At 42.6% G+C, this 11,825-nt stretch overlaps 2 protein-coding genes across 3 annotated transcripts; one reads left to right on the top strand and one right to left on the bottom strand.

Moving 5' to 3' along the window:
- Window positions 1-46: 46 nt before the first annotated feature.
- On the bottom strand, window positions 47-6,089 carry dnajb4 (DnaJ heat shock protein family (Hsp40) member B4). Its single transcript, XM_046409556.1, has 3 exons — window positions 5,418-6,089; window positions 3,524-4,104; window positions 47-2,015 (listed from the first exon to the last, which is right to left on the bottom strand). Exons 1-3 carry the CDS (start codon window positions 5,626-5,628, stop codon window positions 1,785-1,787), a joined length of 1,023 nt encoding a protein of 340 aa, XP_046265512.1. The 5' UTR covers window positions 5,629-6,089; the 3' UTR covers window positions 47-1,784.
- A 1,310-nt stretch (window positions 6,090-7,399) lies between these two features.
- On the top strand, window positions 7,400-11,779 carry slc25a24l (solute carrier family 25 member 24, like). Of its 2 annotated transcripts, XM_046409700.1 has the most exons (11): window positions 7,400-7,512; window positions 7,588-7,747; window positions 7,890-8,016; window positions 8,474-8,561; window positions 9,070-9,181; window positions 9,321-9,479; window positions 9,987-10,124; window positions 10,198-10,308; window positions 10,789-10,956; window positions 11,033-11,171; window positions 11,263-11,779. In XM_046409700.1, the coding sequence occupies exons 2-11, from the start codon at window positions 7,625-7,627 to the stop codon at window positions 11,448-11,450; spliced, it is 1,353 nt and encodes a 450-aa protein (XP_046265656.1). In that variant the 5' UTR covers window positions 7,400-7,512; window positions 7,588-7,624; the 3' UTR covers window positions 11,451-11,779. The 2 variants fall into 2 exon arrangements, with proteins under 2 accessions (XP_046265656.1, XP_046265657.1); XM_046409701.1 differs by lacking the exon at window positions 7,400-7,512 and having other exon boundaries at window positions 7,522-7,741.
- The last annotated feature ends 46 nt before the right edge of the window (window positions 11,780-11,825 follow it).

The following is an 11,825-nucleotide window of genomic DNA, read 5'->3' as shown; positions in this document are numbered from 1 at the left end:
CAGTATACATGTACTGTAACAAGGAGAAAGAAATGCTGCAAGCTAGTGGGTACTGTATGTATTTTATTGCAAATCTCTCTCTAAGAGTCTGCACTCAAAATGAAACATCGAAGAGGTTATTTCTAAAAATGACCTTTTCAGACAGCACTCACATTTTCATGACCTGAGTGTAACATCAGGATGAAAAAAGTTTTTAAAATTATACATCTCTAGCCAATGAATGGTGCCGTTGCTAAGCGTGATCCCAGATGAAGCACAGCGAAAAAACACAGGAGAAGTAATTAAACTCCTTTCTATTTCAGATACCACAATTGTGTTCACATTCGGCCGGCGAAGCCACACATTGAGAAGAGGAGCAGGTGTGTTTACTCTCCTCCCTCCTTGGATAACAGTGACTCATCATTTGCACAAATCGCTAACATTTGGTTTATACACATCTTGGCTGGTAAAGGGAATATTTTGTGCATCCAGAGGTCTCCATCTTTTTTTATTTATTTTTTGGTCCAGAAAATAAAGTGACATTTGTTTTAAAACAAGACACAGACGGCCAGAGTAATGGAGAGATATTTTTCCAACCTTGGTATGTGTTAAGAAAAATATACTTATTTTGATAAACGTTAAAGTTAAAATATATATGTAATAAATGCACGTCACAGCCATGTAAAAAGCAGCTCATATATCCTGTCTTTGCTGGTCTCAGCTTAAAAGCTAATGAGCGCGAACGTCAGCAGCCCAAGTGGGCCCTCTCTGTTTAACATGAGCACCTCCTCTGCGGGCCCCTGAGCCACGATGAGTGATGTGGCGTCCCCTGGTGGGAAAACGTAAAGGCCTCTGCGTTGGCAGCTGATAGCCAGCAGCTGAGACCAGACAGCTATATTTACACATTCATAGTTCTGCCATTAGTAAGCATTAAATTCAGTCGAGGCAGTTTTTTTTAAATAAATATCTGTTCACAGCAGACATTTGTGTAAGTTTTCCAAGAACAAAATATTCACATTTGAGTATTAACATATAAGTCCGAAGAGCTTGTTTTGTATAACATTGCTATGCCTATAAACAGGCCTGAGTGATATTTGTTGATGCACTTTTTGTGTCGTCAGTTGTCTCCCCCAAACTCGAAACAGCTCCAGACCACTTCATGTGGGAATATTTATTTATTTTAAAATTCAAGTTCAGTATCTTCACGTGTCAGCTTCTAAAACGCACACACGACGATCCAACTGAGTTCATTCGGCAGCTTTTCCTTCCCAACAATTTGTACACAAATTAGAAGAGAGCCTCCGATCTGAGGCTCGTATCTCGTCATGTCAAAATCATCATGAACAGAAGTTGAAACATGTCAGTAATGAAGCCTGTAAAATCTAAATTAAAGCAAGAAAATGAACGTTTGGCACTGCAAATTTCCCCAGGATCACTGGAATATATATATATATATTTTTTTTTTGGCAACTGTAGACTCATTTACTACCAAACATTTCAGACAGAGAAAAAGGTAAAGTGATTGTGGCTAAGACCCACGTACATAAAATGAGTAATTATCAGCTATCAACAGCCCAGACAGTCTCTCACCTGCACTTATATCAACTTGGCAGCATGCATGGTATTTATAAAAACACCACTAGCTCAAAAATAGAAATTGCACATTTGTGAGTAGGAGGTCCATATGAACTGTCAGCACTGCCCACGTGTGTGTGTGTGTATGTGTGTGTGTGTGTGTGTGTGTGTGTGTGTTTGGTTTACAAGGGCGGGCGCTGTCATGCAGTTATCTCCCCCAGTCCTTCGTCTTAGGTAGGTAAATGCCGTTTCAGGACGTCCTTGGCGTTTCCGGGCAAACTGTCAGGAAAGTTCACGTCAAACTCCACCACCAGATCCCCCCTCTGCTCGGGGTTTTTGGGGAAGGGGAGCCCCTGCCCGGCGACAGTCTTTCTCATGCCAGGCTTGATGACGTCCGTGATCTTCATGTTGCACGTCTTCCCATCTATCGTCGACACGGTGACGGAGCAGCCGCACAACGACTGGAAAGACAAAAATGTGGAAGTCAGAGCGAGAATCGGGAGAACAGCAACCCACACAGGACGTACAGTAGACGAAAATATCACATGAATGTTCAGCGGCTGACACAGTGTTGGCAATACGGTGAGATAGGACACCAGAGTGCAAAATTCACATCTACAATAACGAAACTGATATTCAAAGCAGCTGACTATCGTCCGTTGCTGTGCATCTCAAGAAGCCAAAGTCATCAGTGCGCAACTAAATTTGTTAGTCGCGCTCACAGTTCGCTTGTTATCATTCACAATCACCTGACGACAGATATTTGTTGTGTGAGAACAAGAAACGATACGATCCAGCTGGTAAAGATAGCAATGAAGTATGTATTCTCTGCCTATATGGACATATCTATGTTTTACCATTTAAAAAATGTATATGATTATAACAGCTCATAAAGGTGTTTTTTTGTTTTTTTTTTACACCTATCACAAACATTTTTCAAAAGAGTCCTCTTGCAAATTTATTTCCTCAACTGATCCACCCAAACTGCCTTCTAAATTCAGTTTCTTCAGCCCTTGAAGCTTGTGTTGGTGGACAGTTAACCTTGAATTGGGCAGACTGTACCATCAGCACAAACATGCTCATAAGATATCTCTGGTTTGAATTTACCCTTGCAGTGTTTTGCGGTATTTTTATTTGCAGACATGCACGAGACCATAGATATTTCACCAGTGAGCAAATGACACATGCACTCAACTTGACATCCAGTTAAGAGCTGCTCTAGAGCTTTCAACCGGTCTACAGACCACACCAACAGAGTTCAACAGCTTGCTCAGCTGTTGGTTCGGCTGTTGTCAGGTGATAACAGGTGTTCCTAATCTCCCTCTTCAAAGATCATCTTTGGTGCTGGATGTAATGCTAGAACATTTTCATGTCTTTTCAATGAAGGCTATGAGATGCAACTGAAAGCTCCGAAGGAAAAAGCTTGTGGTCAAGTGGTCCCAGGGTTGAAATAATTTTATCAAACTTAATGGTGGCACGTATGTTTTAACAGAAAAGACCATTTTCATGACCAATGCCAATGAGCTCTGCAATTGGAAGCACTTAATGTGATTAAAAGTTGGTTTAAAATATGAGATGAGGCAGTGAGATCTACTTCTGAGAGTAGGAGGAACCATATAAGTACATCTTTTCACTGTGTGTGTGTGGGCGGGCACTGCCTCTCTGCCCTTCTTGTGATACAGCTCCTATTTCTCAATGCTGATGATCTGGATTACATAAGTGCACAGCCAAAGTGTGTGTGTAGTCCAGTACTATGTTCATTCAGGCAAAACAACTGCTGGGGCAAACTACCTACAGCAAAATTGATTGTGACCAGGTTTTTTGGAGCATCTGAGCTCTGAGGCAGCACTTTAAGATAAATGTGAGCTTGTTCTGACTCTACCCTGTGTGTGTGACTAACCCATCTATCAGATTCTATTAATACCGCCACACTCGGTCGAAGTGGGTGCTGAAATAGAAAACGCCTCACCTGTCGTAAGCTCACGCGCACAGGATAGACAATGTTCGAGCCCTCCCGCCTAAAGTGAGGGTGTGGCTTGTCCTTGATGACGAAAACAATGTCGGCAGGAATGGTATTGGGCGACTCGTCTCCCTCCCGCGGGAATGTGATCTTGGTTCCCTCTTTCCAGCCCCGCTTGATCTCGATAGTGAGAATCTTATCCTCAGTGCGCATGGTCCTGCCATCCGGATTTAGCCTTTTGCGAGAGATTTTCATCCTCTTGGTGCAGCCGTGGAAGACCTCCTCCAGGGAGACCCTCAGTTCATGGATGATGGCCGGGTCCTGCTTCCGCCGCTGCTGACCTCCAAGCCCGACGTGCCCGTCCCGAGGGAATCCGTTTATGTTGAAGCTGGTGAAGGAGCCAAAGGGGTCATTTCCATCCACCTCCGTATCCTCGTCATCTCGTCCATTGGCTTTACGTCCAAAGAAGATCTCGAAGGGGTTTGAACCTCCGAAGAAAGTGGCAAAGGTGGCGTGAGGGTCTCCATGGAAGGTGTAAGTGAAGGTGCTGCCTTGTCCGTCACCAGTGGGCCCATTTCCTCCTTTGAGACCTGATGGGCAAAAGAAATGATCAGTCATGCTAACACTGACACTCAGCAGTGGGAGAGTTTATGCCAACAGGATCCAATCCAAGCATTGGGTGCACGCCATGAAGTGACCAATCCACATTAAATACACTTTATTAGCTGCAACAACTCTGCCTATTTGCCTATTCTGATAAACCATTTATTCGTTATGTGATTGTAAGAGCAGAAATATCTAACATTAAATGACTGCAGCTTCTCGAATGCGAGAAATCACAGTTTTTCTGTGTCTTAACAATGTTGTGAACTGAAAATGTTTGGGTTTTTGAGTGTTGATCAGACAAAACAAGACATCATAAGCGCTACAGGAATTGTAATGAGTATTTTTCAACCATCCACCAATGATTAACCGATTAATCACTGGTGATTGATTCTGAAAATGAGTATTAGTTGGACCAGTTAATTGGTCAATGTCGTTCAGAAAGTTCGGGGTTTTGTCTTATATTATTTCAATCAATAAACAGTCGATTGTCTCATTTTTTTTAGCAACATAGCAAACCGTAGCAACACGTTGCCTGTCATAATAGTGAATCAAATCGTGATATACTTTAGAGTCTTTTGTGGTATAATTCTGAGAATACACTCAATATCTTCCAATTTTTAAGTAAACATTTTATCTCTGTTTGTTGCATGGCTTAAGTGAGCCTTTAAAGGAGCCATATTGTAGCCTACGCACATTCAGGTTTCATTTTGGGGTTCTACTAGCATACATTTCCAGTTTATCCTGGTGGGAGGAGAACACCTTGTTTCACTGATACAGCCCTTCCTGAAGATGTTCAGCATGTACTCTTTCCTCTGTAAAATGATCAATTCCTGAAAAGCCCAGTGTGCCATCTTCTGATACAAGCATAAAGAGATGATCTGTGGTCTTTTTCACATCAAACATGCTTCCCACCCATCACCACCACCTGGACTGAATATTACATTTTCATGTTATATATTCAGTTGTGGGGGCCACATACTGTAAACAAAGACTTTCATATAAACAAAAATACTAATTATTTTCCTATTACAGCACTCACATTTTAGGGAAAATGAGTGAATGACATGATGGCAGGCCCTGCAGGCTCTTTCTCTGATAACTGAGGCAAATGACAGCAGGTTTGGTGTAACAGCTATAACAAAATGCTGTTCTAATCTACTGAACAGCTGTTCTCTAGGCCTGCTGGCTGCAGTGAGTGTACTTGAATTAAAGCCAGCTGTGTTTTACATCCAGCCAGGCTTTATAACGGGGCTTATAGCGGCATGCCGAAGGTGGGAATAGAACTGCGATTCATTACCTTCCTCTCCGTACTGATCATAAACTTCTCTTTTCTTCGGATCACTGAGGACTTCATATGCCTCAGCGATCTCCTTAAATTTCTCCTCGGCGGCTGCAGACTTGTTTTTGTCCGGGTGCCATTTCAGCGCCTGTTTTCTGTAAGCTTTCTTAATATCCTCGTCCGTGGCTCCTTTAGTGATCCCCAGCGTTTTATAGTAATCTTTGCCCATTTTGTTTTCCACGTACTCCCGTAAATGAGAAACAAACAAATAGGCTGGGAGAGGAGCCCTTGGAGCTGGTGGATTGTCTGGTCGACGGATGGCTGGTTGACACAGCAGCGGAATCGGCCTCAATCTGGACTGATGAGCAGCGGGAAGCCACGGGCAGACACACAGTGCGGGAGGAAAACCATTTAGAGGCGGTTAGTCAACGCCGTGGACCCTCTGCTATTTATCCGTGACTGGATGACCCTCTTTAAATAGCCACGGCTGCCTCTCCTGCATCCACAGCGCCGACGTCAAGTTCAACACGAGGAATAAATCTGGTTCCGGTGCGTGTCAGCTGCTCTGTCGGGACGAGCTGCCGGTGGGATAAATAAATAAATCTGTTAATGAAAATGTGCTTCACGGAAAGCAAGCTCACCTCTGCAGCTCGTCTCCAAAATGATCATCACTTATGGTTAAGATTAAGCCTCTACAAGACACTGCGCCCCCCAGGGGTCCACTTTGTAATTTATCATGTGAGGTTTCTGATCTATTAGTCTATATAAGATTATCACTGGTGATATGCACAGTAGCCTACTGTATATTTTTTCATGGTCTGGTCTCTTGGTTTGAATCTATAATTTGGTGCTTCTTCTTATACATTATACAGACAATAGTATCCAGACAGACCTCTTTATGGGGCTGTTTTGACTTCCAGTGAAGGAAATCTTAATACTTCAACACACCAAGACATTTTGGTCAATGCTATGCTTCCAACTTTGTGGCAACAGTTTGTTGAAGGCCCTTTTCTATTCCAGCATGACTGTGCCCCAGTGCACAAAGCAAAGCTCCATAAAGACATGATTGGATGAGTTTGGTGTGGAAGAACTTGACTGGCCCACACAGAGCCCTGACCTCAACCCCATCCAACACCTTTGGGATGAACTGGAACAGACCTTTTGGTCCAACATCAGTGTGTGACCTCACAAATGCTCTACTGCATGAATGGGCACAAATTCCCACAGAAACACTCCAACATGTTGTGGAAAGCCTTCACAGAAGAGTGGAAGCTGTTAGAGCTGCAAAGCTGTCTGTGTGTTTACAATGAGATGTCATTAAAGTCCCTGTTGTTGTAATGGGCAGCTGTCCCGCTTCTTCTGTCTATATGGTATATGCGGATGAATTTTGTGTATTTGTTTGGTCATAAAATAATAAAGTCCTACCCAAAACAATCTCATACCATCCAGCCTCTGCTCCTCAGAGATAAACTGACAGAGATGGGAGCAGTCCCACATCTGGTGGCGTGGATTAAGGACTACCTGACAGCTGCCCCCCCCCCTCCATTAGCCGGCTGATGTGCCCCTGAGCAAGGCACTTCACCCCACAATATATATATACTGTCAATAAAGTGATTCTTCTTCTTCTTCTTTCTTCTTCATTCCTCACTGTTCTGCACTGGAGTCTGTACTACACGCTGTTCAGCATTAAATTATTACACATTCTGCTTGCACCGGACTTTCTACTTTTTAATCTTTCCTTTTTGTACTTGACTGAAATGTGTGTGTGTGTGTGTGTGTGTGTGTGTGTGTGTGTGTGTGTGTCTTTCACTGGCTCCCTGCCCAGGTCACTCCCATTGCCTGGACCCAAACACTCAATTTCAACGCATTTGCACATTGATACTGCATTTTTCTTTTGTTATTACAATAACCTTCCTGTGTACGAATCCTCACTCAGTAGCTCCATAAATAGAGGAAGGACGGGGCGGGGGCTGTGATGATTGAAGACGATGGTGGTGGTGTTGAACTGTTGCAGTCACAGCGCCACCTGCTGTACCGCGGCGAGAGTGAGCTTCGTTAACTGCACCACCGCACTGAGCTCTGCCAATGAGTCAGCGTCAGAGCAGAGCTGCAGGTCAGTCACCTCTCGTTGTTATCAATGCATTGTCTTTCTGTCTCCTTGCGTGCACTCAGGCTGCAGTTTTTACAGCTTAATTTTTAGTCTGGGGCTCCTTTGCAACCGAACCATGGATCACTTCCGTGGTTTATTTGCTAAGCTGGACCAAAACAAGGATGGCTTCATATCGGTGGCGGAGCTCCACAGCGAAATGAGGAAGCATGGGATCCTCTCAGCTGATGCCAAGGTCCAGGTGATGTTCATATCACTTATAATACTTCCTTTTTATTATTGCTATCAGTATCTACTGTGTCTACCAGGGTCTAATTCCATTTCTTCACTGACGTGCCAGTCACCACAAACCTGCTAACTGAAGAGGTTTATTCCCCTCCCAGAATATCATTGATTCTTATGACACTGACAAAGATGGCCTGCTGGATTATAAAGAGTTCCTCAGCTACATGATGGACCGAGAGAGGAAATGGAAAATTCACTTTCATGACCTTGACAAGAACAAGTGCGGTGAGTGGTCAGAGCTTTACCTCCTGAAAAATGCTGTATTTCTCAAGGAAGCATGACGAAATGCTCTAAAGTAAAATAGCTTTGTTGAATGCAGACTAGCAACACCGTGTAATGATTCTGAACTTCTTTTAAAACATTACACCTCCTCTTTTATTCTCCTTTAACACAGCGCGTTAAAGTGCTGATGTAGAAGATAAGCAGTTCAACCTGAGCAGATTCCTAATAAAAAACATGTATATTAATTCTTTGACAATACAAGGTCGAACAGGAAAGACAAGCATTCATAAGACTTGTTTATGGTAAACAGCAGACAATACACCACACAGTACTGCAGACTGTGACCTTTGCACTCCTCGAGTTGACAGTATCACAGCCATCTCTGGATGCTTGGCAGAGTTTAAGTGGAAGAGCAGTGCCAGTATGTGTTTGTAATTCTGTGCATTTCTTCTCTGATTAGGAGTGATTGACCAGGAGGACATCATATGTTTGTTTAAGGAGTTAGGAGTGGTCATATCAAAGCCGAATGCAAAAAAAATAATTCAAATGTAAGATATTTTTTGCCCACTACCTCATAGAATTCACTGTTGCATTGAAACAAACATTCATTTATGTGGACCATAAAAACCTTAACAGTTGTAGTACTGGGTTCAGCTTGGTTTGAAACACATGAATGCACGTTTCATTGCTCATTACGTTAGTGCTTTCCAGTTTTGGCATCACTGTACAATGGGGTGTACCTGTGGGTTGATAAGTTGTCTTGGTTATGGGTCATACACATCATACTGCAATACAGTAACTTACGGTTTACGTACGGTTATTGATGAGTTTTTTTTACCTGATACAAACCTGCAGCTACAAAAGCCTAAATGAATGGTTTGTGGCCCAAATTCTGTCCCAATCTATCCAAATGTCACCAATCAGTTGCTGCTGATCAACAAAGCCATTACAAGCAGCTTTTCCAGTGTGCCTTTTTGTAAAGTGATGCTTTGGGCACAGTTTGATGAGAAAATACACACCTTAAGATTCCTGTGTGATGAAGCCACATATTTGCAGGATGGACAGGGACAGTTCAATGACAGTGGACTGGGGTGAATTCCTTCATCATGTCATCCTCAACCCTGTGGACAACATCGGGGAGCTGGTGTCCTCGTGGAAACACAGTCTGGTAAGATCTCACAGCCACATCACTTTGGTGCTACAACACTTCAGCACAGGTATGATGCATGCACTGTCCACTTAAGCATGAGTAATACTGCAGTCATTAAAGCACACTAAGTGTAATTGCCCATTTCATCTGTCTGTAGGTTTTTGATGTGGGTGAGAGTCGTGCAATGCCTATCGAGTTCCCCGAAGAGGAGTCTGGTTTTGCCGCGTGGAGGACGTTTGTTCTCGCAGCGGGACTGGCAGATGCTGTGTCCCGCACTGTGACGGCTCCTATCGACCGCCTTAAGACCCAACTTCAGGTCAGCCCCATCCTTTCAGCAGGATTTGATCAAATATTATTTTATATGGTTTGGTTTCTGTGCTTGCATCTCCCCAGTAGATAATTGTATGAATCATAAAATCATCAAATGTTGGTTTTTTTTTGGGGTTTTTTTCTTCAAATGAACAACCTGGTGTTAGAATAAAAAATTGCTAAGACTGTTTTACTTTAATGTGTTGGGGAGTATAGATAACCTGCTATCGGCTGGTCTACCTTGTCTTAATTTGACTTTTCCTGATAGTGGCAGAGCCTTCAGTTTGCTGCATGTGGCATATCATTAACAAGTATGAGAGAGAAAATGGACAAAGGATTTATGGGTCTCAGTGCACTTATACTTCATCCAGTAATGTTCCTCTGCAGCTGACACTGACCAATGTCATGTGTTTGTTACTTTCTGTGTTTTGTCACCGTAAAAGAAATATGTAAGACCCTGTAATTTTTGTGTCTGCCTTTGAAAGTGACTCATATGAACGCATTTCCTCTGTAGGTTCATGGATCCAAGGCCTTCGCTCAAGGCTTTCGGGAGATGAATGCAGGCGGCCTGCGATCGATGTGGCAAGGCAACGCCGTCAACATGCTGAAAGGAACGCCACAGTCAACCCTGCAGTGTCTCATCTACGCCCAGGTGACGCATTTCTAGGGCGAATGATTGATGTACCAGTTTCTTATTTGTAACTGAGCTCCTCTACTTTGTCCAGATGAAGGTGTACACCCAAGACAGAACGCAGGAGCCCCTGACGGTGCAGCAGCGTTTCGGTTTGGGTTGTGTTTCAGGTGCCGTTGCTCACGCCGCCTTCTACCCTTTAGAGGTATCAGAGATCAGTGGCAGGTCCGAATGCCTTAACTTTCTGCCCTGTCCACTATTCTGTCATAACAGCTAAACATTGTTAAAAACATAGATTAGTACAAATTCTAAATGTCAATATGTCATATGATAAAATAGTTTGATTCTTGCAAAGAAAGGAGAATGCTGTGAGGATAATTCTAAAAGATTTAAAAGATATCATGCACTTGGATGTTTTGGATGTATCAGGAGGAACAGAGTCATAAAATCACATAAAATATGAAATGTACATATAAAATATAAAAAAAAATATCCCTGCACACTTGAAGGGTTTGGAACTGTCATTTCCTAAATAGTAAATGTTAAGAATGAAAGTTGTCATTTATATTTTAATCAGTGAATATTTTGAATTTTTTTTTTTTTAAAATGTAAACTGTTAAAAAATGTGTAAGTGTATCAACGGAGATTGATTTTAGTATTCTCTCTCATCCTATCTCCCTTTCAGGTGCTGAAGGTTAGGTTGAACCTGCAGCAGGCTGGTACCTACAAAGGTGTTATGACATGCGCCCAATCTATTTACAGACACGAGTCGATGGCGTCCTTTTACAGAGGATTCAAGCCCAGCATCCTCTGCATGATCCCCTACGCAGGTGTGGAGTGTGCAGTTCATCAGGTACGACAGCACATCGCTCAAGTCCAGCATGTGTTTGCCTGAAAGGTGCTGTCTTTAACTGTGCTTATTATTCCAGTCAATCATGAACTGGGCAAAGAGTGATCCAGCCTACAACAGCGACTCCAAACTGTTTTTCTTCAGTTTTGTGGCCTTTGCCTCTGGACAAATGACCAGTTACCCACTGGCAGTGATCAGGACCCAGCAGCAAGCACAAGGTAAACTCTTGCATTTTCTGTCACACATTTGAGATTGTTTACAAAACTTTGAGATGTTTTATTTATTTGTGCCATACATATTGTTTTCCAGCTTTCAGCTCAGATTCTCGGCCAGCTTCAGGTGTATTACAAGGACTTATAGGGATATATAAAAGACGTGGAATTAGAGGATATTATAATGGAATGGGAGCCAGCTTCGTCAGGGCTATTCCATGTGCTCTGATAAACTACACTTTAACTAGAAATTTTGAAAACCTGTTTTCCTCAATGGAGTCTTGAATGTAGCGAACAGGTTGCTTTCTTTGTGTGCTGAACTGTTGATTTTAAAAAACATTTTTTTAGAGATTTGACCTGGAAAAGCTCTCACTAATGTTAACTGGACATCCAAAAACAACAGGAAGCTAAATCTGCCAGATGTGCATTATAATGTGATTCAACCTTTAACAAATCTGTAGCTTTTTAAAAGTACTGCACATACTGCACACCACACCAAATGCTGATATATGGTTGACTCAAAATTGTAGTGGTGTAACAAATGGCCATCAGTCATGGGCTGTGTGAACGTGTTGAAGTATGAGCTGTGCAATAAAATGTTATTTAATCATGGGCATCTTTTATTTTTTATTTGTGTCTGTGTGATGGGTTGAACTGCAA

This window comes from Scatophagus argus, chromosome 13 (genome assembly GCF_020382885.2).
Source record: "Scatophagus argus isolate fScaArg1 chromosome 13, fScaArg1.pri, whole genome shotgun sequence".
Classification (NCBI taxonomy): Eukaryota; Metazoa; Chordata; class Actinopteri; family Scatophagidae; genus Scatophagus; species Scatophagus argus.
The sequence above is the reverse complement of the archived record's forward strand: the minus strand, read 5'-3'. Positions and strand labels throughout refer to the sequence as shown.

What these genes read in the sequence shown, in the direction of transcription:
- slc25a24l (XM_046409700.1), top strand. Translation starts at nt 7,625, where the DNA reads ATGGATCACTTCCGTGGTTTATTTGCTAAGCTGGACCAAAACAAGGAT. An exon ending in CAGCTGATGCCAAGGTCCAG is followed by an intron (nt 7,748 to 7,889) that starts GTGATGTTCATA and finishes TTCCCCTCCCAG; the next exon opens with AATATCATTGATTCTTATGA. An exon ending in CCGCCTTCTACCCTTTAGAG is followed by an intron (nt 10,309 to 10,788) that starts GTATCAGAGATC and finishes TCTCCCTTTCAG; the next exon opens with GTGCTGAAGGTTAGGTTGAA.
- dnajb4 (XM_046409556.1), bottom strand. Translation starts at nt 5,628, where the DNA reads ATGGGCAAAGATTACTATAAAACGCTGGGGATCACTAAAGGAGCCACG. An exon ending in TGATCAGTACGGAGAGGAAG is followed by an intron (nt 4,105 to 5,417) that starts GTAATGAATCGC and finishes TTTGCCCATCAG; the next exon opens with GTCTCAAAGGAGGAAATGGG. An exon ending in TGCGCGTGAGCTTACGACAG is followed by an intron (nt 2,016 to 3,523) that starts GTGAGGCGTTTT and finishes TTGTCTTTCCAG; the next exon opens with TCGTTGTGCGGCTGCTCCGT.